The 27,438-nt window shown below is 46.4% G+C and overlaps 1 protein-coding gene across 8 annotated transcripts in view; it reads right to left on the bottom strand.

The window, feature by feature from the left end:
• Positions 1 to 27,438, bottom strand: part of SULF2 (sulfatase 2) — a 322,126-nt gene that overhangs the window by 11,860 nt on the left and 282,828 nt on the right. For 7 of the 8 annotated variants that reach the window (XM_006132193.4, XM_075901569.1, XM_075901570.1 and 4 more), the window contains 4 exons: positions 18,784 to 18,991; positions 6,998 to 7,241; positions 4,375 to 4,471; positions 2,913 to 3,007 (listed from right to left, as the gene is read on the bottom strand). In XM_006132193.4, coding sequence (XP_006132255.2) covers positions 2,913 to 3,007; positions 4,375 to 4,471; positions 6,998 to 7,241; positions 18,784 to 18,991 — 644 coding nt within the window. The remainder of the gene's footprint in view (positions 1 to 2,912; positions 3,008 to 4,374; positions 4,472 to 6,997; positions 7,242 to 18,783; positions 18,992 to 27,438) is intronic. The other variant, XM_075901571.1, reaches the window with a different exon arrangement.

Raw genomic sequence — 27,438 nt, 5'->3', positions numbered from 1 at the left:
ACATACTTTTAAATTACACAGATTAATCCTGAATTAACTCAGAAGATGCAGAAATGCCTGAGTTCTGTTATTTCTTGTACAGTGCAGAACTGAGTACAGGCAGTCCACGAGTTACGCGGATCCGACTTATGTCGGATCCGCAGTTATGAATGGGGTTTGCTGCCCGTCTCCCTGGTCTGCTGGAGACCAGCAGACCAGGGAGACTGGAAGCAAAGCCTCTGAGGACGCCGGCGGGACAGCCGCGGCACGTCTGAGCTGTCCGCTGCCCGCGTGCTCCGCGGCTTTGCTCCCAGTCTCCCCAGACCAGGGAGACGGGGAGCAAAGCCGGGGAGCACGCGGGCAGCGGACAGCCCAGACGTGCTGTGGCTGTCCCGCTGCCGGCGTCCTCAGAGGCTTTGCTTCCAGTCTCCCTGGTCTGCTGCTCTCCAGCAGACCAGGGAGACGGAGAGCAAAGCCGCGGAGCACGCGGGCAGCGGGACAGCCGCGGCGCGTCTGGGCTGTCCAGCTGCCCCTGTGCTCCGCGGCTTTGCTCCAGACGCCTGTGGTACAGCAGCTGGGGCGCTGCTGGTTGGTCCCGTAGCGCTGCTCTGGGCGCTACGGGACCAACCTGGCAGCACCCCAGCTGCTCTGCCCCAGGCGACCTGATTTAGCCACTGCTGGTCAGTTTCAGCAGCGGCTGAATCAGGACGCCTGGGGCAGAGCAGCTTGGGTGCTGCTGGGTTGCAACCCAGCAGCACCCAAGCTGCTCTGCCCCAGGCGTCCCCAAGTCAGCCACTGCTGAAACTGACCAGCGCTGACTACAGGAAGCCCGAGGCAGAGTTGTGCTGCTGTGAAGGCAGGGGACTGGACTCGATGACCTTTCAAGGTCCCTTCCAGTTCTAGGAGATAGGCAATCTCCATTATAAAAAAAAAAAAAAAAAAAAAAGTTGCTCTGCCCCGGGCTTCCTGGAATCAGCCACTGATCCGTTTCAGCAGCAGCTGACGTGGGGACGCCTGGGGTTCTTAAAGTTGAATATGTATGTAAGAACTGGCGTCCAGATTCAGCCTGTTGAAACTGATCAGCGGCTGATTCCAGGAAGCCAGGGGCAGAGCAACTCTGCCTCCGGCTTCTTGTAGTCAGCCGCTGGTCAGTTTCAGCAGTGGCTGAATCTGGATGCCAGTTCCGACTTACATACAGATTCAACCTAAGAACAAACCTACAGTCCCTATCTTGTACATAACCCGGGGACTGCCTGTAATTATGAGCAGGATTTCCCCAATCACTACAACTGTTGGAATGGAGCAGGCCTGGGCAAAATACGGCCTGCAGGCCGGATCTGTCTCACCAAGCCCCCGGATCCGTCCCGTGGAGGCAGTGGGGAGCCCCAGGCAGACTCCCCTGCTTGCCCCTTAGTCCTGCGCACCTGGCAGAAAAGCAGATGCAGGGCTCCATTTCTGTTTTGAAACTGGAGGGGGAAGTTTTAGGAACTGCCCCGCCCCCAGCACGCTCCTATTGGCGGTTTCTAGGAGAAACCAGCCAATGGGAGCTGCTTGTCAGAATAATAGGCAGCTAAGAAGACTCATGCCCCCCTCTCCTGGGCTCACTTATTGATGAAGCACATGGCCAGGCAAGCCGGCTGGCTCACTGGGAAACATGTTAAGCTCTGCAGGCAGGCAGGCTAGTTTGGCAGCTGACAAGTAAGTCTCTTTGCTGCAACCTGCTTCTGGCACCCCAGCCCTTTTCTGCCCCCCCTCCCCAACGTACCCAAACCCTCTCTCCCCCTCTTACACCCACATCCCCTCCCAGATCTGTCACCCCAATCTCCTGTCCCACATCACAATCCCCTTCTGCCCTAGGTCAAATCCCTGCACTCCAGTCCCCTGCCCTAGATCACAACCACCTCTTTCCCCCAAACTCCTTCTCAGACTCCATTCTCCCTCCTGCATCCCAATCCCTTACCCCAAGCTCTCATCTACACCCAACCTCCATCCCAGACCCCACATCTCCATTAATATCATGGACGAGTGTGGCCCTTGACCACTTTCCAAAATCTTGGAGTGGTTCCCCTCCTCCATTAAAAATTATTGCCCATCCCTGTAGTGGAGGAACAGAAAGAAGCCAGATAAAAGACCTACCACACTGTAAAAAGTGTCCTCATCTTTTCCTATGATCAGCTTTAAAATGTACATCTCCGTGCCACTGTGATTGTTGCAGATTCACAACCATTCATGTGTAACAGGGAAGATGGGAGGGATGCCACAGCTAAACAAAGCCCTGGATTAAGAGCTCCTCCGCAGCAACCCAGCTCTCACAGGACATAAGCAGGTGGAATATACTCATGATACTTCTTTTCTGATAAACCAGTGGTAGGAAACCTGCAGCTCGCTGTCTACAGGGGGCCCATTGGCATTCCACCTGTGGCCTGTGCACCTCATCTATCCCATCCCCCATGTGCCTCTTGCTCACTGAGGCAATGGAGCCCTGCACTTGCCTTCCCAGCACTTTCAAAGAGCTATGAATCAGCTGATTTGCAGTTGTGCACAGGGAGGGTGGGAAAGGAGCAGGGTTGGAGTGCAAATCAGCTGATTCGTGACGCTCCTAAAGTGCTGGGAAGGAGGGAGAAGGGTAGGTAAGTGGGGATCTGAGTGCACTAGAGATGTGGGGAAAAGGCGCCGAGAGGATGTGCACAGGCCATAGGTGAAACCCCAATAGGCCACGAGTTGCATTTTCAATCTTGTGGCCCACTGAGATGGAGAGCTACTCATGCAGCCCACTTACCAGTCTTGGTTGCCTATCTCTGTTCAAGGGATACAGTGTCTATTAGCATCATCAGCATTAGCTCTGGTAAAACAGGTTTATCCAGTTTGCAGAGACTAATATCAGCCCCGGCTACATATTACAACTTGCTACTGTGATGTATGTGTGGAAATACCTTATCTTGTTACAATCACATTCCTCTGGTCGCTTCTTCTTTAGATGACCTCTGACCTCCCTTAAGTTTTTTATTTTATTTTGCAGTGTTTCAATCTAACAACAACAAAAAATGAATGAATTGGTTAGCTTCCTACCTTCTCCCATCCATTCTATGTCCATTAAATGATCTTCTATCCCCACTCTTGCTCCTACCCCAATCACACTGCAGTGGATCCTCTGATGCACCTGCACATACTTTTCTAGGCTTCTGCCAGCAGTTCAAAACTGCCAAAATTAACACCCCACTCTCTCCCAAAGCTCAGGAGTAAACCTTCCGCTTTCTGCCTAGGATGGAAAGCTGAGCTCGAAGGTTAGTGGGAAGTCAGTCTTTCTCATCTCAAAATACCAGTGTGACTTATTTAGGGTGGGTCTAAACAGCCATACTGATGTAGCTTTCCCCTTGCCAGAGCTATGTTCTAATTTACATACAGCTTTCTCCAATCATTTGTGTTTGCAAAAGGATGTATTTTATCGAACAAAAGGAACACGTCTAACTGAAAGGTATGGCCCATTGTGAATTTGAAACAGGAACAGATTTCCCTCCTTATGAGACTGCAAGAGGAAATGGTAGGTCAACACCATTTTACAGAATGATCATTGAAACCTCTGGCCACAGGGGGAGCATAGCCGTGTTTAGTCTGATTGCACTGGTGTATGCGCTTGTGGGAGGAGACAAGTGCCTGACCATCACCTGCTCCTTCCCTTGTAACTGTAGGCAGTGAGGTTGCTAATGTGTCTGTACTGTCCATGGTAGCTGGCAGTGCACCTACATAATCAAGAGATGGGTCATGGGGTCCTTCCTATCATGGCAATTTACACAGGGAGACAATGAAAACCTATCATCCAGGATTGAGCAATAGGTCGCTACCCCATAGCCACTAAACAGTAGCTGGCAGGCTGGTGTACAGGTGCAGGACCCAGAACTCAAGCATAGGACACAAAGGAAACGAGAGAGAGGTGAGATTAGATGGGTCTCTCTTTATGGCGTTCCATACTGTACCTGCTTGTTACAAAAACAGAGCTGGAACCAGAAGATAATACTGACGTTTGACTTAAGCTTGTCCCTTAGGCTACATCTACACTGGCATGATCTTGCGCAATAACTCTTTTGCAGAAGAGTTCTTGTGTAAAAACTCTTCCACAAGAGAGCATCTACACTGGCATGTGCGTTTGTCCAAGAAATGTGCTTTTGCGCAAGAGCATTCATGCCTGTGTAGATGCTGTCTTGTGCAAGAAAGCTCTGATGGCCATTTTAACCATAGGGCTTTCTTGCGCAAGAAATTCATGTTGCCTGTCTACACTGGCCTCTTGCGCAAGAGGGCTTATTCCTGAGCGGGAGCATCAGAGTTCTTGCGCAAGAAGCACTGATTTCATACATTAGAACGTCAGTGTACATACATACAACTGTTAGGGTCACTAACCTCATGGTCAATATGAAGTTTATGATCCTTCCAAGCCTGCAGTGACTTGTACAGATCTGTGTCACATTGAACAGTATCATTCTCCAAGATGTAGCATCTGCCCACAGGAGAATAAAAGTTGTATTACATTGCACAGGGGAGCAATGGAAACATCTGCTTTTGAGAACACTGTTTCAAAGATCAAAAAAAAAACAAATGATACCAATTCAGCAATATAAAATCTACTAACGGGTGGGAGAGAGTTTTCACATGGTTACAAATTTACAGCCAAATTAACTGAAAGGTAATAATCATTTTGCATTTCCTTGTAAACTATCATATGCTGGCTATTTCCTATTGTTGCTCTTAGACTGGGCTGCACAGACTTCTAAATTACTTATCAAGCATTCAGCTAACACATATTTAATACTAAAAGCTTCTTGAACAGTAATTCATTAACACTTAACTAAGGGATTCATGAGAGAGCCACACTAGAGGTTTTCCAGGAACTAATATTAGGTTTCAAAGGGAAGGAACTCTTACAACAGGATAAAATTCAAAAGCTTCTAAGTGAAACTTAGTCTTATTTTCAAGAGTGACTCGTTGACTTTTAATGAGATGTAGGCTCTCAAGTCACTGTTAGAAATGGGACTTTTTTGAAAATTTTATACCAGGAGGTTAGCAAATACCACAGAAAGGGATTCTCGAAGTGCCATTTCACCACAAGCTGTGAATTCACTTCCACAAGAACATCTGTGGCTAAGGGAGGTGGGACTCCTCATGCAGGTGCACATTTGCAGAAGCATTTACACAGTGGTCTTGAAAGCTGTTTATGTAGCTGGGGGAGCCACCCAATCAGGGAGCAGGATCAATACCATTTGATTCAGGAGGCCACTCTCACAGCGCAAGTGGCAAATTCTGACTCAGGAAGGGATCCTCCAATCCAGTACCTTCAATAGAGCCATGTGACCGTACTCCAGTGGAGGAGCTAGCCCACGGAGCAGGAGCTGAATTTGTTCACTGATTAGCTCATTTACAAGAGTACATTTGAAATAATGAACATTGATAACCGATGTGTGTCTGCAGATCATAAGAAAGTGACACTGCTAATCAAAAACAAATTTAGCTGCAAATAACTTGCCATCCTACAATGTACACATGGAAGGATAGATTTATGGTGTTATGGTGTCTTCACAGCCCTGAGAATTCTCTCTCCTCACCCTCCAAGGCTCTACCTCAGAATGCTCCTGTCCCTCAGCCCAGAAGTCGTATTCCTCAAATTGGTAGGAGGGAGGTGTGGAAAGGCTGCTGCTTCCCCTGGAACTCCAGTTGCACTTTGGGAATAAGCAGTAACCCATTACACTGAACTAGGCCATGCTCCAGTTTCAGCCTTCCACAAAACAGGTGAATCATTATGAACTCCACTCTACAGCTTATCCTGGACTCAAATAAGGTTGAGCATTCCTGGTGCAAACAGCAGTTGTACTTGCTGACACTAGAAGTCTGCATTGACCAATCACTGATGGGTGAAATGAAGGCAAGTCTCCAATGCAGACAAAGCTTAGAAGAGGGGTGGGTAAAAGGGCCTCCGTGGGCCGCATGCAGCCCACCAAGCGGGTTGATCTGGCCCGCAGAGGTCCTGTCATTTCCCTGCCTCCGGCCAATCAGGGCCTAGGGATGGGGGAGTGTGTGGCACTTAGAAAAACCTTGCGGTTGACACTAAGCACCGTGTGCCAGAGGGCAGGTTGGGAGGAGACTTTGCACGCTGCCCTCGCCCTCAAGCCTTGATTGGCCTGGGGAGCACACAAAGTCTCCTCCTGCCCTGGAAGGGGCTCGGCCCTTAGAATTAACCACCAGCTGCTGCTCAGCTGCTCCTCCACAGGACAGGGGCAAACTTCGTGTGTTCCCCAGACCCTGACTGACCTGGGGGCAGGAGGAGGAAGTGCATGAAGTCTCCCTCAGCCAGGGCGCAGGCACCTAGAGAAAACTGCCAGCTGTTCTGAAGAGCTGGCAGTTCTCTCTGGGGGCAGGGCAAAGACTTCATATGCTCCCCCACCCACAGACCAATCAGGATCTGTGGGTGGGGAAGCAGGGAAGTGTCCTGGCCCTGTCCAGCTGTCCGTGGTGGCCCGGGCCCACATCAAAAATTATTGCCCACCCCTGGCTTAGAGCCTAGGCAACCCCAATGCAGTCATACGCCGTTCCCTGTGCGCTGGCAAATCATCCATTGTGAAAAGTTAGTTCAACTGAATGTAGGGATAGGAACTTCGGGGAAGGGTGAAAGAGGGACATCAATGCAATCAGGATGGGATTTTCAAATCTAGTTCAGCACCAACTGAAATCCAGGCAAGTGATACCACTGACTTCAATGGGAGCGAAGCCAATGCTGAGATCTTTGGAAAATTTCCACCCACGAGCCTTCACTCTGTTAGTTGCTGCAGGGATCCTTGCCCAACCCAGCCAGATTTCCCCTCTTGCTTTCCCCCACTCCTAAATAAATTGTTTCTGCAGCAGATGCACTCTGTAAAGTCAGAGGCTAGGTGTCCACATTAAAATGACTTGCTCACCAACAAAAATGCAGCTCTTCTTTTTCAGCCTGCCTCCTGGGTGATGAGGGCAGGTGTCACACACTGAACTCACTCACCTGTGTGTCACTTGGATTAAATTAGGGGCCATATACTCTGTGATGCCGCCCGTGCCACTGTATTCCCCGAGGTCCTTATCCTCCTCTCCTGCCGCACCTTCCCCCTCTGCCTTGTGTCTTTTGGTGATATTCCGTGGTAGGACAGGTTGGTAACCATCCTCTAAGCCCAAATTATAAACTTCTCCATCCAGCTCAATGGACACAGAGCGAATGGAGCGATTCCGGACGTAGCTGGGCTTGTACTCTGGGAAAGAGGAGAGAGAAGAATGTGTGCTATAATTTGCTTGTTTGAGCCAGGTCCTTCCTCAGTCACCAGCCAGATGGGGACATCTGGCATTAACTGGCCCAGCTCCAAGGTTTGGTGTTTGCAGCAGCTGCCTTCAGAGCTGTTGTCTCGGTAACACTGTCATGGGCAGGTGCGTAACTGGCAGCATAAAAATGTGAAGACAAAAATAATGCAGAAGGACACAGAGAAGGCCGGGGAGGACATTGTGCAATATTGTTTAGAGAGGACTTAGTTCAGTGGTCTCCAACCAGAAGATCGGGATCTACTGGGAGAACCTGGAGCCTCTGACAGGTGATCTTGACTGGTTTGGCCAAGAGATTATCAAGCCCAGCACTTCAGCTGCCCTTCCTCCGGACTGCTGCGCATCTCCTGCCCTTTTGCCTTGGAGCTCTCCCATCAGGAGCCTCTGCTTTCTGGATAGGGCAGGGGAGACAGAGGGACGCTGATATCAAGGTGCCCCCTCTCCCATCCTGTACCCTATCTCCACAGACAGAGAGGGGGCACTGCAGGACTTGGGATGGAGTTTGCTGGCTGCTTTTGGGAATGGTGCAGGGCCAGGATAGGAGTGAGCCTGCTTTAGGCCCACTGCCCCACCACCTAGGAGACACCTGAGGTAAGCAGTGTCCAGCTGGTACCCACATTCCAAAACCCTACCCCAGTCATGAATCTCCTCCTGCACCAAAACCTCCTGCCTTAGCCCCAAGCACCCCTGCATCCAACCACCCTCCCAGAGACTGCACCTAGAACCCTTTGGAGGTACCCCAACAGCCTGCCCCAAGCTCAGCTCAGAGCCCCTCTCAGACTCCAAATCGCTGAATCCAAGACTGGTGAAAGTGGGGGATGGAGAGAGGATGGTGTGAGCAGGGGCGGGGCCTCAGAGAAGGCGCACAAAGGAGGTGGGGCCAGGGTATTTGGGTTTGAGGTAGATCTTGGATTGCTCTTAAATTCAAAAAAGATTGGAGACCGCTGACTTAGTTCATTTAAATTGTTTTTATCAGAAGAGTCACCAGGTGGCAGCAAAAGATCAAAAAATAACCTTGATCAGTAGCAATGGAAAAGTTGCACAGTACTGGGTCATTCCTGTGCAGGCCACTACAACGTTTTCCCATCAGCACATGCTCCTGGACTTTGTCCTTTCATTAAAGCTCTCAGGTGACTAGGGTTCTCGCTACCTCCCACAGAGACTCTTCTGACAGATCTCAAAGTTTTCCCAGCATTCAGATGGACCCTTTTCCTCAATGTCACATTTTTCCTCACAGACTAGCTATTAGTTTCTAATCCCTCCCGCCAAATCAATTCCTCCTGGCCCTTCTCATTTCTGTTTCTCATCCCTAAATTCCTTGTTTGCCAAGATTATGCCAATGCTGCGGTGCCCAAAACTGCCTGCCTGATTCTACAGTCTCTCCCGCGCCTGGCAGTCCTTCATAATGCGCTGCCTTTCTGTACGCAGCCCAATCTCACGCTGCAGGACTTGTTACCATACCACGCTAGGAGCTGTCCACGATCAACCATCAATCTATTTGGCACTGCTGCTTTCTAAGAGTCTTCTTCCCTGATCAAAACCCAAGGGATTCTAGAGAAAGCTCCAGGTTTACATCCAGCTCCTGCCCTTCTAGAAAAAGGGATTACAGCAGCACATCGTGACTGGCAGTCACTATGCTAGCTAGCGCCTGGTCCTTTCCACAGTGCCAATAGACTCCTTGCTATCTTGGGCCATGCTGGAATTCAGTCTCTTGGTTCTCCCGGATTCCTTCTCTCTGTCCAAAGCTGAAGGGTAGCAGGGTGTGCCCCATGGGAAGGAGATTTCTGGTTTGCAATCTGATGAAGAGATTTGCTGCTGTGGCATGAAAAAAAATACCCATAGCCCCACCTGCTCAAAACAAACCTTTCACGAGGGGAAACCCACATAAGAAAGGAGAAAAAATGGAAAACATGAAGTCCTGTGTTATCCCACCAAAAAGGAGGATTGTTCAGACAAGTTATATCCTATAATTGACACAGGGTTGAGTGTTTTGGGAGCACATCTCCCGTTTCATAGTCAAGTGAGCAGGAGGCTCGGGATCCAATCATGAATATTGGTGGGCATGCAACAGCAAGAAAAACTCTCTTACCAGCCATTAAGCTTTGGTTCCTGGCACTTCATTCCAGTTTATGTGCTACAGTAAGCAGAATACCAGCTGGATGGACTAGTTCTGGACTTTTTTCCACCTTGGGCTCAAAATGTATCGCTGACATTGAGCCAGGTGAATCATAGCAGAAGAAAAAAAATATTAGGCTCCAATTCAAGAAATGTTTGAATAAGCCGAGGAAACTCCCTTCTTTTCAATACCAGAAGGATGTTCCAAAAAGCTACACCCTAAAAATTACACTCAGAATGCAAATTCTTGTTTCTTTAGTTGCTCTTATTTAATCTTGTTATGCTCTGCCAGACAAGAGTTTCTCTTCCCTGTGAACTTCATGTACTCACCTGGTGCACTGGCCTTTAGCACACAGCTGCAGGGAAGCTCACCCTACATGTGTTCCTGAAGAACCTTCTTACCCTCAGAACACAGGAGAGAACATCTCCATTGCAGCCATTCCCAGTCTCACCTGATGAAGAGTGACTGGATCGAGCATAGGCAAGCTCACAATCAAGTCATATGTTTTTGTCACTGGTAACATGATTCACTAGCCACAGTGCTGGGCCAGAGCATCTAATACTGTGATTTGTCCCAAAAGCCAACTATTCCTGGTGGAATGTTTTAAATATTTTAAGTGATGAATCTGAGGCTGAGCCTCCCTGTTGCCAAGTGAATTGGGGCACAAATCTTGAGTTACATGCCTAACCACTTGATTTGCTCCCATAACTACTAAGTTTGCTGTCCAATTCATTTGCCTGTACAAACACATGTGCGTGCACACACAGAGAGAAAGTGGGACCAGGGCCTCTGAATATCAGTCTTTAAATGTCTACACTCCCTTCTTAGCATTTTCTTACCAGGTTTGGCAGCCTCTGCTCTGGGAAGGCCCAGAAATCTTACAGCTCTTTCTCTATGTCTCTTCCTCAGAAGCGGGCTGATATCTTGCCTGTATTATTATGTGATTACATCTTCAAAGCTGAAGCTAGAAACTGAGTTTGGAGAACTCCATCTATGCTAAAAGAAACTAATCACTCATCATTACACCATCTCTCCACAATTACCATCTTTCTCTTCTTGTGTCCCTCAGCCTGGGTCTGTCTCTCTCATGTTGGGGGCAGGTACAAAGCTCCAGCCAGGATTGCTTCAGCTAAACTGAAGGCTAAACCAATCAATTCTTTCCTGAGTTATTTTTTTGGTAGCAAAAAAGTAGCAGCATCTGAGATGTCAGCAATAGGTGGTGAGCATGCATGATTGCACCTGGAATAATTATTCAATTACATAAAGAAACAAGGTACTGATTTATTAAATCCTAAACTTCGTATCTGGCATAAACATGTACAGCCTTCAGCTATGCATAACTTCCTGCAAGCCATCATTCAAGCCTTATTACTAGTTTCCACCTGCCAAGCTCATGATTTAGCACTGAGATCACTTTGGAGTGATTGTTCTCTGAAGGATGACTGAGTACTGTAAACTGCTGTATGTGGCAAAAGCAGAAATCTGGCCATATAGCAGGGGCATAAGTGAAAGGCAGAAAGCACTTGCGCTTCCCTGCTGCTACCCGTTCTGCATAGGTAGTTTGGAGCTGATGTATTTTCCATTTCATAAATGACCATGGAAAAATCTTTTAGATTATTACTAGAAGCAAGTATTCTGCTAATGGATTTTAACCACAGGGAATTTATTTTTACTTGAATGAGCCATAAGGAAAAAAAACTGCTGTCAGCCAAATGTTTCCTATTATTATTATCATCATTAATATATTTTCACAGAGTTTTGGACAATGGTACTTTTGAAAATTTTACATAAGTGCCTTAAGCTCCTAGTGCCACATTTTAAAAACTATTCAGGAACCAAAACATGCGGTTAGATGCTTATTGAGATTTCCCCAGGGAATTAAGCACCCAAGTGCTTAGCATTATTTTCAAAAGCATCTATTTGCATCTTTAAGGGCCTAAATGTCTTAAAATTTGGCCTCTAGTGACTTAAATGCTTTTCAAAATTTTACCCCAAATTGAAAAAGTTGTGGCTGTCCAGACAATCTCTTTTGAAAAAGCTTCTTTCGAAAGAAACGTGTATTCTAGACATACCCTCGGTAATTGATGTTCAGGTGTTTTCCCCCCTAATAATACCAGACTGTGTCTTAAAATATGGAGATTTTGCCACACAGTGGGATCTGATCTTCAAGTAAAACAAGTCTCGTGGAAGTTACAATGGAAATATATTAACATTTGTACAATGCTCCTTCCTTCCTGTTTGCTAAGTTATACAAAGAGAAGCAAAAGTACACCATGCACATTTGTAACTGCTATTATTGCCTCACAGTAGGGGCAGATCTATACCACATTTGTTATATAGAGTAATTTTATACACCATAAGACAGCTGTGTAAGATAGCTTACCAGAGTCTCTTAAATTTTCTTCCAGAGATCTTTGTTTCATTTTTTAATACACAATCACAAACCATCTAAAATCCAAAGGAAATTAAGAGGACAGAGAAATGCAAATTATTCAGAGAACATCCCCGGACTCTCACTAAAAAGCAAGCACACGCCAAAAACACACACTGCTGAAAGTCCTTTTTCTTTGCACCCAACATAGAAAAAGCAACTTCAGGTTAGCTATAAACGTATATGCATGACATGTGCACCTAGCGTCTAGGCCTAGCAGCCGAGTATCTCTACCTCAAAATTTACTTGCTCTTGCTGACAGGGGAAGGTCAGGTATCTAACTCAGTTTGGAACTGTTATTTTAATTTTTAAACCGTGCTCTTTGTTTTAGTGAGCAGCATTTGCCAGGGACAGGAATGGGCTTGAAGTCTGATTTTCCATGCCCGGGCACCCAATAGTAGGTCCTGTATCTATTTTCTGGCACATGACATTGTTCTCCATGATTCTGCGTTCTACCCAATTCAGCACAGTCTGTAACAGAGTACATATTTATTCCAGTTCTGCCCAGCCTAAGAAACTTGAAATATGTCATAAATATCCAATTATCCAACACTAGCATCTGATCACCTTTTTGTCAGATTTTTTCACTCTGGTGGAGAAAAGGCTCCACTTTCAGTTATAATGTTTTCTTCCGCCCTAACAACTCTCTACTTAGGCTGTTTAAAATAACAAATTGGAAAGTTACCTTGGCCTGTGTCACTTTGTGCCTGCCTGCTTTCATGGTGTGATTTACTAGGTAATAATGTGCATATGCAAGAATTCCTGGTGTCATTCCAGACAGACCATCTCAACTGATCCTAGCTAACTCATTCCATCCAACTCCATTCCTTGTTAAGACTGGCTGTAGGAAAAGGAAAGCATCAGAACACACTGTTTTACTCAAGAAACAAGCAAACGTAATGATCCCATTTGCGAGAGAAGTCACCATGGTATCCATTTCACAATCCTGCTCAATTTTTTAAAAGTCATTCCTCTGTATTAACAATTTATTTTTCAAACAATGACTATACCTGAACTTAAAATCATGGTTGTTTGTTTTTAAATAAAGAGAGGGGCCAAAGGAAAAATATCACCAATTATGGCTCTACTTCAACAATTTAAGCAGATACTTAAGTGCTTTGCTGACTTGGGGCCTGTGTTCCTAAACTGAGATTCTATATCCTATGCCCAGACACTCCAGGCTAACACAGAAGTTCAGTACAGAACAAGCTTTGTTATCTGGCATGCATGGGAAATGGAGGTGGCGGATTAAGTAAATATGCCAGTTAATGGAGCTTTTCTGAACACAAAAATGTTTAAGAAATGAAATAACCATACTTAACAGTACAACTTTTAACATTATTATTGTATACAATACTGTAATTTACTGTTCCTCTACTGCCTCAGGCCAGGTCTACACTAGACTTGGCAGTTCAGCTTAAAGTACTCAATTCCAGCTATGTACAATATATAGCTGGAGTCAGCTTACGTTAAGCCGAGCTTGGCGGTGTCCCCACAGTGGGAGGCTGATGGGAGCAAATTCTCCCAACAGCTTCTCTTATTCCTCACAAGAGGAGGAGTACTGGACACCAAGAGGGGCACCCTCTGAGTTTGATTTAGCGAGTGTTAATTAGACTCGCTAAACTGAACTCCACAAGATTGATCATGGCAGCATTGATCTTTGGCGGAGTGAAGACAAGGCCTCAGGGTCATCAATAGTAACAGCGTCTGCTGTTGAGGTTATGGTGCTGGACCAGTGCCATAAGCTGCAGACTTTTTTGAAGCATCTTGCGGATATCTGCCTGCCTGCAAGTCACTTGCCTTCTCTTGAGGAAATTGTGGATAATGTGCAGCTGCATGACTTCCTGAGCAGAATAAGATGATCAAAGTTTCCAGACGCTGTGCAGCAGTAGCCCAAGAGATGGTCCTTGTTCCTTTTGAATCCAGGCACACCAATCTCACCTGAACCAGCAAGGGTTCAAGACATCATGCAACACCAGAAGAGTCCCCTTTCATCAGCATTGTAGATGTTCTCTGGGGTTATTGCCATGCTCCCAAACACACTATTTTTCTGCGGCTTCACGATCAGCAGACTGTTTCTCTCCAAAGACATCAGGCCTTCTGGTACCATGTTGCATCTTAAAGCATGCCAACCAACCACCAGAAAAAACTAAGGTCTTGGTAATTTCCATCTGCCGATAAATGTTCTTGGCCTTTTTGATCAACATTGGGCCAGAAATTGGAGCTCCCTCAGAATATGTCAATGAAAACCATTAGTAGAGCATGTTCTCTAACTGTTCCAATTTTGGTTTGGGCAAAATATGGTATTTCTCAATTGCTTTGCTTGTCTCAGCACTTGACATGAATTTCATCGGTTTTGCCTTCCACACCTTAATATAGTAGACTGTCAATGAGCCAATGCTAAACCCTTGCGACAAGTGGCTCCTGTTTTTTCCTCTTTCAAGGTGCCTAATTAGGTCCAATTTCTGAGTCAACAGAACACATTTTCTTTTCTGTCTTTTGCCTATTGTTGAAGCACTGCTAGCCATAGCTGCAGGATGGGTCAGATAATACAATATCCGGTGATGGCAGTACTGTACTCAGAAGGGAGACAAGAACAGCCTTTAGTGCTGCATGTTTGCAAACATGACTTCCCCAAGCACTGGAAAATGGTGCCGGGATGGCTGCCAGAATGTTTCCAGTTAACTGAATGGGGAATTGTATTGCTATCTATGGTAGATGCAGGTTAACAGAGCTTTCCAGATACTAAAGTGCCCGGTAACAAGGCTTGTACTGTATGTCTTCATGACTCAGAGGTGCTCTTTTTAGTGCCAACTTTGTCCACCATCTCATCTGATCTGGGGAGATGATGCTCTACTTCTACTAGTTTATCCTGTCTCATTCTGAATACTCCTTAAGACTTGTAACACACTTACCTACACCGGGCAGAAAATGTTTTCCATGAACAAGCTGAAATTTTTCCTCTCCTAACTCTCAGTTAATGTCTTATCACGTAAAGAACGTGTCCCTCTTCTGAGTGTATCATTGGGAACCAAAATTCCGGGATTCTAATTCTAGTGCTAGTGCCAACTTCCTTTGCAACCTAAACTTGCTTGTTTGCTTCTGAGCCTCTCATAGGTAAAACAGATGTAATTATACACCAAACCACCATCTAGGGATGTTGTGAAGATTGGTTAATGTCTATGAAGTATTGTGCAGATGCACTTAACATTATTATGTTGTCCCCACTTAATCTGGAGAACAAAATTGTATTTAAAAGCCTGTTACCTGTCCGTGTAACTGAACTCTCTTTTTTGTGCCTTTAAAAAGTTAACTGAGTGGCAGTTTCTAGCAGTATTTAAAGATTATCTGCTGTGCCACATATTTAAACAGCAAGTGTAGCTGTGTAATTTCATCCTGGAACCAGCTATTTTATTCACCTAAAAAAATCAACTTAGTTGTTACTAACCATCCTGCAAGCCAAATATAAATCAATTTAAACTCCTTGTTTGCAGCTTGTGCCAGGTCATTATAGAGAAAGACTAATCTATTAAATAATTAAGGCCCTGCATTTGTGGAGTAAGACGAAAGCGACATTGCAGATGAAGAATAATTCTGAACTGCCGTTTCCCTCTAATCTATACTTAGACCATGTGCTTCAAATATAGACAGTAGTCTGATTCCAGTTAAAAGCTAGAGCCAGTGAATGGGCTTTGTGGAAAAGCACCCAGTCTCTGTCTCGGAAACTAGAAATCGAATTACCCCCTTTGGATTCGATCTCTGGTCAAGAATCAACCTTAGTGCTGTTGGTTGAGCAAGAGGAAAAGACAAGTAAGCAGCTGGTAGAACACACCTTTATTAAAAATGAATTACTGCAGTAACAGTCTGCCCCAGGCAGGTTCATCAATGAGGGGGGAAGGGTCAGGGAGGGCCGAGGGGGCACCTGCCCTAGGGCCTGGCTGTTCAAAAGGGCTTGGGGCTTCCAACTGCCATTGTGTCAGTGGCGGCTGCTGGAGCCTCCGGCGCTTTAAGTCACTTCTGGAGCCCTGGGCAGCATGCTCCAGGCAGTGCTATGGACTGCGGGAGGGAGCACAGTGCGGTCTGGGCAGTACTGAGGGCTCGCTGCCCCAGACCTGCCCCTTCTGCAAGTGCAAAGCTGCCCCCCACAGCTTGCCCAGGGGCCCCGCAATTCTACGGGCCCCACTGGCCCCAAGTACTGCAGCAGCTACTATAAACTGGAACCACCGGTACCACAGGCACTTTAAGCATTTGTAAGTTACTAGAGCCCTGCATGGATACAAAATTTGTATCCACATCTCTATATGTAAAAATGAGCTGCGTACCTGGAGATGAAAGAAGATATCCTCAGATTTGTAGGGTTCTAGGTACAAAATTTGTATCTGCATCCACATCTGCAAAAATGAGCCATGGATGCAGATACCTGCAGATCTGCAGGGCTCTCTAAACTAGTGGTTTAGGATATAACCTGTTTCCTCGCATTAGCAGTAGTAAGATAAAAGTACTACTATTGCTAACAGGGCTACTCCTTTAGTTCAAGTGATTAGCACTGAAAGTCCCGGGTTCATTCTCTGTTGGTAACCCATGGCAGAGACAGATGAGAAGGAGGTCATTACAAGTACTTTTTCTCTGAAAAAGTTGATGCAGTTATGAAAACATATGGTATAGCACCATGGGTGCCAACTGAAAATGGATAGGCCCTGAGGGCACAACCACTTTGATGTTCAATGGATCAGCTGAATTTTTTGTTTTCTGTTTTTTTTCTTTTTGGAACTACTTTACTTAAAAAAAAAGATTAAAAAATGAACAAACTGGCTTAAGTGCAAATCTCCACTGGGACACGTGTCCTCATCATTAAAAGTGCAAACAATGAGAACTAATTAGCAGTCCCTGCAGGGAGATCAAGAGGGGCCAGGACCTCTATGCACTCTTCAGAGTAGGGTCAGGAGCCCTGACTGCAGGGAAGCACAAGGCAGTTCTCCTGGCTGGTCCTCAGGTGCCTCAAGTGCCTTTCTTGCCTGGTGCATAGAGAAAGGATTTTATTCCCCAGAGCTGGGAGGACTGTGCCTTCATCAGTAGTCAAAAATGTCTTTTTTAATGTCTTTTAAAAAATGTGTTAAACACTGCTTCACTGCTCCCAGCACCAGATCAGGCATCCCAAGGAAACACAGTGGTCGGTGTATTACTGACACGATCATTCTGAGGATACACCCACACTGCCAAAAACCACCTGTGGCACTGATTGCTAAGGTCAATTGATTCAGGCTCAAGTGGCTTGTATTATGGGTAGGGATGTCAACCTGTAGTTCATAAGATTAACCAGTAAACCTACGTTTGTTGGTTAATCTTGTCAAATACATGCGTTTCCCTCCCCCAACTTGCAGTATCAGAGGCAGCAAGTGGGGGAGAGCAGGAGCCAGTGCCGCCAGTCCCACCCCCCATTAGCTGCCTATATCAGAGGCAGCAGCAGGGAGGGAGAGGTCAGGGGAGGCTACCATGAAGCAGCCTCTGTCCGTGGCAGCCTCTGACACATAGGCAGCAGCATGGGGTGGAAGCAGCCCCGGTCTGTGCCCCAACCCCTGCGGCCAGGGGCTTCACGGCAGCAGCCTGTCTGCAGAGGTCAGAGCACAGATGGGGGCTGCTTCCACCCCATGCTGCTGCCTCTGTGCCAGAGGCAGCAGCATGGGGGAGCTGGTTTTTTAAACTGGCTCCCGTTGCTGACCGGCTCCCCACGCCACCCTGCACTGCTGCTTCTTATACAGAGGCAGGAACATAAAAACGGCCGTACTGGGTCAGACCAAAGGTCCATCTAGCCCAGTAGCCTGTCTGCCGACAGTGGCCAGCACCAGGTGCCCCAGAGGGGGTGGACCGAAGACAATGATCAAGTGATTTGTCTCCTGCCATCCTTCTCCAGCCTCTGACAAACAGGAGCTGCAGGTTGGCAGGAGACTCCCCAGGAGTGGGGCCAGGAGTGCACTGGCTGCCGGCCTCGACCCCAGGGTTAGACGACCACTCAATTACCCGTTATCTAACATCTCTAACTAGGGGGCTAAAGGCAGCAGTGTACACATTCCTACTTGGGGCAAAGCCTGGGATCTGGAATCACCCTTCTCACCGGGTTTCCTCACTCAGGCTCCAACCTCAGCAGGGAAGTCTATACTGCTGATTGTAGTCCCGCCGTGCATGCCCTGTGAGCAGTTGACCCAGGTCCTTAAACTTGCTGTTGTAGGGTTTTTTTTTTGGAAGTGTAGATGTTCCTTGAGCAGCTAGAGGCAATGGGCCTGGATAGCTACTGATTAATCTCATATAGGCTTTGCACCTGAGCTAATAAGCTACAAACCCTGCTGAATCCAAGTGGCTGTTTTAAATTCCATTTGTATGGGTGCATGTGACTAAACGAGATGAAGACAGTGGGAAATCAGATGCTTTAGGCTTTTCTCATGCTACAAGTTGCATCCCAGAAGCTGACAGCCATAACCACATCCCTAAGAGAAGCTTCTGGATGTAGACAAAATACATACTCCACCCGGATGGGATGATCAAACAAATTCACAGACTAATGCTGAGAGGCAATTCCTGGTCCCAAAGAAGCCATTATAGGGCCCTGCTTTGGATAGCAAAACTTCAAACTATTTTATTCCCAAAGAACCCTTGTGACAAAGCATTTTACTCCCAAGGAATCCTTGGGTTCTTCAGACAGAGGACAGGTTCAACTTTGAGAGTCTAATGTGAAACAGCTAAATCTGCACTTGCACACCTGAATCAGTCTCAGTAGCAGCTGTTGGCACTCAGCACCCCTGAAAATCAAACCACTTCTTCGGAGACCTCCATGTAGACCCAGGCTCTCTAACATTAGGCCCCCACACTTGAAACCACTACCATGAGCCAAGAGGAAGCTTTTTCTCTATGACACGGAGGCAGCACAGTCACTTACGTTTCTTGGAGAAGAGTTTCTTTCTCTGTCCCACAGAGCTCAGCTTGTATTCGTTTTCCTCGCAGTTACAGTCGTCGCTTTTCCTGCTGTAATATTTGGACATGAGATTGGAGAGGCCCTTGCTGCTGCTAGCGGCTGCCAGGTGAGCCATCCCTTTGCACTTGTGCAGCTTGAGCTTCCCACTGGCATCTTCTATGCACTGCCATTTCTGCAAGGTAGATGTGGGGGTTAGCACACTGCTGCCGTGCCCCAGGCAGGAGACAGAGACCGACAGTTAGAAAGCAGTCTTTCTATACGGTGCCCCTCACTGCAATTGCCCAGGTCTTACCAAAAGCATAAATCTTCCTATGAATAGGTCTACCAAAGACTGCATCAGTAGCAACATCTGAACAAATGCACAACAATGTAACTGCAACACAGGTTTACCAGATTTACCAAAATGCTAACTACAGTGGGGATAAATTGCCACTTGGTTAAATTATCTTCACTTGCAATTCACTGGTTGTTGCAACCTTTCCATTTTAAACCCGTATGTTCTTTATTCTGTTTTTGCATTTGACTGTGCTTGTAGGTAAGCTTTTGGGGTGAGTAGAATGAACAAAGCTGTCTTATTTTCTATGCACTTTCACAGAATCCTAGGGCTGGAAGAGACCTCAGGAGTCATCAAGTCCAGCCCCCTGCCCAAAGCAGGACCATCCCCAACTAAATCATCCTAGCTGGGGCTTTGTCAAGCTGGGACTTAAAAACCTCTAGGGTTGGACATTCCACCATCTCCCCAGGGAACCCATTCCAGCGCTTCACCACCCTCCTAATGAAATAGTTTTTCCTAATGTCCAACCTAGACCTCCCCCACTGTAACTGGAGACCATTGCTCCTTGTTCTGCCATCTGTCACTACTGTGAACAGCCTTTCTCCATCTTCTATGGAAACTCCCTTCAGGAAGTTGAAGGCTGCTATCACATCCCCCTCTCACTCTTCTCTTCTGTAGACTAAATAAGCCCAAATCCCTCAGCCTCTCCTCATAGGTCATGTGCTCCAGCCCTCTAAACAATTTGGTTGCCCTCTACTGGACCCTCTCCAATGGGTCCAGATCCTTTCTATAAGTCGGGGACCCAGAACTGGATGCAATACTCCTCTCCAGTGCCAAATAAAGGGGAATAATAACTTTCCTAAATCTGCTGGCAATGCTCCTCCCAATGCCCCCTAATATGCCATTAGACTTCATGGCTACAAGGGCACACTGTTGACTCATATCCAGCTTCTCATCCACTGTAATCCCCAGGTCCTTTTCTGCTGAACTGCTATTTAGCCAGTACAAGCTACTTAATACTATAATGTAAAAAAACAATCACACGTATAAATCAAAGATATAAAAGGGTTATAACTCTACTGTTCAGTTACTTTCCATACTCTTGCCCTAATTTCTAGTCTGATGCCTATTTCCTTGTGGACTTTACACAAAATAACCCACAACAGGGAGACCAGTCCCAGGAAAGAGAGAACAAATCTTAGAACTATGGCAATGGAGGAGTGAAATTTAGCCTCAATTTTTAAAGGCCGGCAAGTAATTTCCTTTAATACCCTTCCTCCCTACCAATCAGCATTCAGCAACCAGACACAATACTGCATCAGTTCACTAGGGCAACCTTGTGGTTAATCCTAGTCCTACCCTTTACAATACAAGGAGGCTGTGTCTAGACTGGCAAGTTTTTCCGCAAAATCATCTGCTTTTGCGGAAAAACTTGCCAGCTGTCTACACTGGCCGCTTGAATTTCTGGAAAAGCACTGACGATCTCATGTAAGATCGTCAGTGCTTTTCCGGAAATACTATGCTGCTGCCATTCAGGCAAAAGTCTTTTTCCGAAAGACTTTTGCACAAGAGGGCCAGTGTAAACAGCATAGTAGTTTTCCGCAAAAAAGCCCCAATCGCAAAAATGGCGATCGTGGCCAATCTAGACGCGGTTTTCCGCAAAAAAGCCCCGGACGCTTTTCCGTAAAAAGTGCTTTTGCGGAAAAGCATCCTGCCAATCTAGACATGCTTTTCCGAAAATGCTTTTAACGGAAAAGTTTTCCGTTAAAAGCATTTTCGGAAAATCATGCCAGTGTAGACGTAGCCGGAGAGAAGCAACTTCTTTGAGAACCCACATTCCTTCCCACAGGCCTGGTCTACACTGGAAGTTTAGGTCAAATTTATGTGAGGTCGATTTTCCAAACAATGCATCCACATCACCAACACTGTTACCGACTTTAAGGGTTTGATTCAGAAAAAAAGAGATCTATGCCAAAAACACAGAGGGCGTGGAGGGGAAAGGATACACTAAGGATGCCTGGCAGTGCTGCGTAAAATTAAAGGAGCTGAGGAAGATGTAGCAGAAGACTCTTGACCCCCTCCCACCCGCATGGTTTTGCAGGAAGGAAAAGTTGCACTCTCCTGGCCAACAGGGGGTGTCAAACACATGGGCACGGAATGAGCCCTTGCCCTATGCTGCCTTGCCACCGTATCAGGATCCCGTTTTCCCCACTGGCTCAAGCCCCAGCCTGCCCCTTACTATGCCTGCCACAAACTGAGTCCAGCTGCTCCCCAAGATCTCTGTGGTGTACCTGCTGCATAGTGGACACTTAAAAGTATAATACATCCCTATTGTCTGTAGACAGACCTTCCTTTTATACTAAGAGACTAGGTTTTACGCTAAAAAAATGTATCTCCTGTAAAGTCAGCCCTTCACTTTTTGTTACCGCGGATTCAGCAGGGACCATGCTGCACACTCCCCCAGCTCCACCAGCTGCCTGGCTAGCACAAATCCACAGGGGAAAACCTACTAGGGATGACATGTACAAGGAGCAAGTGCAACCCGCCCACTGGGACAGGGAGCGATTAAGTGAGTGGAGGAATACACTGCTGCAGGAGATGTGAGTGGAGCATGAGAACAGGCCAGTGGGCTGCGAACTGGAAATGATGAACAAGGAGAAAGTCTTCATGTTGTGGCGGCCTTACAGGACAGCTGCATGCACAGGCACCTCCTCTGCCTTTGCAGAGCCACATTCCCTCCGCACCGAGTTCCATATTCTCCTCTTCCAGGGGCCCTAGAATGTGGCTGAGGGAGAAGACTTAAGGGCAGCCTCACACTGCTGGGATGGGTCCCGGAACAAAAGGCTGTCCTCCTTGCTCTCCTCCAAAGCTCCCACCCTGAACTCCTTTCCTGACCCTACTGTGTGTGTGTGTGGGGGGGGGGGGGGGGGGGGGGCGGGCGGGGAACTATGCAGTTTACAGGCAAATACACTTAATGCAGGGGCACCTCATTCAAGCAACATGCATGACTCTCATATTGCCATCCGGCCATTCATAAATCTATTTTTCAAAGCTTCTCTAATTTGCACTGCCCTTTGCTGTGCTCTCCCTATTGCCCTGGTGTCTGGCTGCTCAAAATGTCTAGCTAGGCACTGTGCCTTGACCCTCTCCCCTCATCCTGCCACATAATTTCCCCCCTTATTCTCTCAAATATTATGGTGCACACAGAAGGCTGCCACAACAATGAAACTGGAGCTTTTGTGGAGGTCTAACCTAATCAGCAGACTGCAAAACCTTCCCGTTAAATTCCCAAAAGCATATTCTACCACCATTCTGCACAGCAAGGGATAGGCTGGGTATCCCAGGATCACTGTTGGGGTTTCAGTGCCTCCGTTATTTTTCTGGTCTGGGACAAAAGGACCAGCTTGCAGCTTTCTGAAGAGACAGGAGTTCCTAAAGATGCACACATCATGCATTGTTCCCGACCATCCCATGTTGATGTCAGTGAAACATCCAGCACCATCCAGCTGTGATCCAACAGCACCTGCACACCATCGAGAAGTACCCCTTGCGGGTTATGTACCCATTGGCAAGGTGGCTGGGTGCCAAGATAGGGAACCGCATTGCGGCAAAGCTCTCCACTATGTCCTTCACGTTTCCCAGAGTCACAACCCTCCATAGCAGAAGAGTATTGATTACTGTATTAGTTGGCTCACAACAGCCCCGCTGGAGATTTCCCCACACTGAACTGATTCCCAGCTGACGGGTAGCTGTCTGGTGTTGCAAGCTTCCACAGGGCTATTGCCACTCACATCTTCACTGTCAGAGTGAGTCTCATTGTGATATTCCTGTGCTTCAGGGTGGGGAAAAGTAATTCGCAAACTGCCATGAAAGTGGCCTTATGCATGTGAAAGTTTTGCAGCCAGTGCTGATCATCACGTAGCTCCATAACTCTGCATTTCACCAGTCTGTACTTCTCTCACGGTACCAGAATCGATGTCCCACTGTGTCAAGGGGATTGAATGTCAGTAGCATTTGCCAGTTGTTCAACACAAGTGCTTCAAAGAGGAGTATGTTCATGGCTTCACGAGAGTCTTACAATTCTGGAAGACCCTAGCTACACTCTGGATATACTCCAGCATACTGTGCACAATGGTTAATATGATTCCCATAATACTTCACTGCTGAACGGGTTCCATGCTTACTGTGTTATGGCATCTGCATGGATAATCAGAGGGAAAAAGGACATGAAAAGACTGTTTGCTGTTGCTTTCAAGTGAAGGTGGGAGGGAGGAGATAAGTGCATTATGGCATGCTGGTGGCATGTACATAGAATCACCTGCTGCATAGTTTTGGTGCCAAAGTGCACTGGGAGCATAAACCAAATGCAAAGGGTCAGCAAGACCTGTGGGACAGCTACCCATAATGCATCGTTCTCCAAGTGGAAGATAGCCACCCTACTGGAGACGCACTACTTCGAACTACATTGAATTCTTGTGCACAGTGGAGACATGCACCTTCAACTTTACAAAATCAGGTGCTAAAAACAGACCTTAAATTCAACGTATCTCATAGTGCACACAAGGCCACAGTCTATGTCCCGGTGGGTAAGTCTACACTGAACAGAAAAACCTGAGGCACAAATCTGAGCGCCCCAGCCAATTGACTCTGCCTCATAGGGCTAAAAATATCAGTGCAGACATTCCCACGTGGGCTAGAATCTGGATTCCAAGATCTAGAGATTCAGAGCTCAGATTCCTTCCCAAGCAGGGCCAGATTAACATTTTGGGCCCCCAAATAGTCGTTATTGACCCCTTCTGAGCATGGACCTGGTGTGGCAGTGCTATAGTGTACCCAGTACTGAGTCTCAGAGGCATTTTTCATTTTGATCACACCTCTGCAAGATTGTATGTACTGCTAGACACAGCTTCCTAAGCCCCCAGTTTTTCTCACTGAGTCATATACCCATGTGGGTTTACTTATGTCCACAGTGAGCAGCAATTTCATAGTGATCAGAGAAAACACCCCACAGATTTATCTCCTGACATTTTATACTCAGAACCACCCTATTTCAGCCATCACTGCTCTCAGCTCAATGGAAGTTCCACAGCCAGTAACAACCTGATCAATTCTGTAAATGGTGACAGTAAAGTGGAACAATTTTCAGTTTATGTGATTAGAAGATATCTGGATCCATATTATAGGACTGTCCCACATAATGAAGAAAAGTTGGGGTGCCTTTGTTCTGTTTTTCCCTTTTGATCCACTCTTTGGCTGTGTCTAGACTACATGCCTCTGTTGGCAGAGGCAGGTAGATTAGACAGATCAGCAAAGGCAAATGAAGCCGTGATTTAAATGATCGCGGCTTCATTTACATTTACATGGCTGCCGCGCTGAGCCGACAAACAGCTGATCAGCTGTTTGTCGGCTCGTGCGCTAGTCTGGACATTCCCCCTGTCGACATCAAAGCCCTTTGTCGGCAGCCCCGTTATTCCTCGTGGAATGAGATTTACTGGGGCTGCCGACAAAGGGTTTTGATGTCGACAGGGGGAACGTCCAGACTAGCGCACGAGCCGACAAACAGCTGATCAGCTGTTTGTCGGCTCAGCGCGGCAGCCATGTAAATGTAAATGAAGCCGCGATCATTTAAATCGTGGCTTCATTTGCCTTTGCTGAACAAACAAATCTACATGCCTCTGCTGACAGAGGCATGTAGTTTAGACGTACCCTTTGTTTCTGTGGGGAAAGCACCAGTGCAATATTATGGCCTTCTTTTTAGAAGGTATGTCTACACTGCAACACTATTTTGAAATAACTAGCACTATTCTGAAATAACTTAGTCTGCGTCTACACAGGAGGCAGTTATTTTGAAATCCTGTCAAAATACTGTTATGCTGGAGGATTTTTCCTCTGACTCCCCTTATTCCTCATACAATAAGGGTACAGGAGTTGGAGTTAAGAGTGCTCTATTTCGAAATAAGTGCTGTGTAGATGCTCCCTATTTCGAAATAAGATACGCAATTTGTGTAGCTTATTTTGAGTTAAGCCCTGCCGCGTAGACACACCGGAAAAAAGCTAAAAACCAAAACAAACAAAAAAACCCCCCAAACAACTAGTAATGATGGTTGAAAATAGTGATGCCATTCCCTTCTAGCACTGGGAAGATGCCAGCATTTGTTAATCAATTTTATCCTACTTTTTCTACAACAAATTACAATGGATCACTATTTGGTTTTGGAGATATAATGTAACAGCAGCTCAAATTAAAGCTGAGTGCTCCTGTTCAAGGGAATCAGGTGCTAGATTCCCTTGCTGAGTATTAGATAAACCTGGAAAGGAGAAGCCAATTTCTGCTTCCATGGCTCAGAAGTAGAAACTGAGTCAAATTCTCCTCTGTGTCTCGTGTTGTACGTATAGCTGGCTAAGCCCTCTCAGAGCATTCCCTCCATGCTTATCATTTTAACCTCTCCTGGTGGGTCCACATACCTCCCTTTCTGGGCTTCAGACACAGGGGGGTATTGTCCACTCAATTCCTTTTATGGGGGCAGCAAACCAAGGCCCCTAGCATCCCCAATCCGTCTGGGGAAGGCTTCTGAGGGTGAGATCTGGGCGGAAGGCTTCTACTCCCCAGGCAGACCTGTTACCTACTCACAGCACCACCTCCTTCCAGCAATCTATTCATGGCAAGATGCCACACTGCTATTTGTAGTTCCGCCGCTCAAGCCCCTTAAAACCTCAGTCAACTGAGAGATAGCACTCTTTGCAGCGTGGACAACATGTGTATCTCAGTAGCTTTTTGAGGAATATTCCTCCCAGACCTCTAGCACTGGGGGAAGTTTTCAACTGCTCCCTTTCAGGCTTGATCTACCTCTCAGGGAAGTCAAGAGAGTTGGGTTGGCCAAACAGAAAATGAAAGTAATATTTTCCCCCCAGATCAGGTAAAATCTCATGCTAGCTAATCTGTAAATTCCTGCATTTTTTCAAATTGTAAAAAACTTACTTGTAGCACCTTTTGGTGCCACTGAATTAGGGGAGAACAACAAATTTGAAATAAAGTGAAAGAAAAGGGCTAATTTTAAACATGGAAGTGTGTCTGTTACTGTCCCAAATCCACCATCATTGGGAAGCCCCTATTCATCTTTCCCATTGTCTTGAGAAAATTCCACCTTTTCTCTATTACGGACTCTAGATCTTAGCCTCCGGAACTCACTTCAACTTTGGGAAACTTTCTAAATGAAACAGCAAGAAAAAACAAAGGACAACCCACACACCAGAAGCAGCTCTCCAGAGAAAGAATATTTTACATCCAGCTTGTGGCTCTATAAGGAAGAGTAGTCACCTCAATTCCCACAGAGAGATGCTGCTGGGGTTTGGGAATAAAGCTTTCATTCTCTTTTGAAATTTATGCCAGTGTTTGTAGAAAAGCGAAGCAGAAAACAGTAACCCAGTCTTGTATTACAGAGAGAGCTTAGCGATCCAGCACCAACCTGGGCAAGCAGGTCTTGTTTCTCCACATTCTATGTGCTTAATTTTTTTTTTTTTTAAGTTCAACTTTGCTGTACGTCAGATGATCTGTTCACAGGCCTGGGATGTAGGGACACCTGAGTTGTAATTGTGGCCTAGACACAGATACCTTTTGTGGATTTGGCCAACCTAGCTGTGTGTTCTAGGCAAGGTTCCCATTAATTTTTTCCATCCATGAGCAGAATAAATTCTGTTATGTTCACAGAGGCACATGCAGATGTGCACCACAAATAAAAACACATGCTGCCAGCTGTGGGTGCTCTGCTAATCAGCTGGGAGGCAACTAACTCTTTCCTGGAGAGCTGCCCAAAAGCACAGCTTACAGCGAACACTGGCTCTAGGCCCCCGTCTTACCCATATTTATGCTCCCGCTTAGCATTAAGCACATGCAGAATCCTCACTTTTGTAAAGTTAAGCACTTGCAGGGTTTGATCCTGAGTTGCCTCATCTGTAGAAGAGGGATAAATTTACTCCCTAGAGTGTGTGAGGAAAAAAAAGCTCTGAAGACTAAATTGCCAGGTAAGTATTTTTAAAATTATTTCATGTGATAAAATGTAACTATCTGGGTTTAAATTAAGAAATCAGTTTACTAAATTCCAGCTCTTACATTGAAGAAAGCTATAATTTTAAATAATTTCGATTCATTTGAACCTTGTATGGAAAAATACACAGACCAACTACATTACCTGCCTACCAGAACTCAGCTATAGAAAAATAAGGTACCAGTAAAGACAGCCCTTTGCACAGATTCAGCAAGGAGGAAGTTAACCTGCCAAGATGTAACTGCTATGTAAGTGCTCATGCATATCCCAATACAATTTATTCTCTTCTTCCTTCATCTC

The sequence above is a fragment of the Pelodiscus sinensis genome, chromosome 18, assembly GCF_049634645.1.
Source record: "Pelodiscus sinensis isolate JC-2024 chromosome 18, ASM4963464v1, whole genome shotgun sequence".
Lineage (NCBI taxonomy): Eukaryota > Metazoa > Chordata > Testudines > Trionychidae > Pelodiscus > Pelodiscus sinensis.
This window is presented reverse-complemented; position numbering and strand designations above follow the sequence as displayed.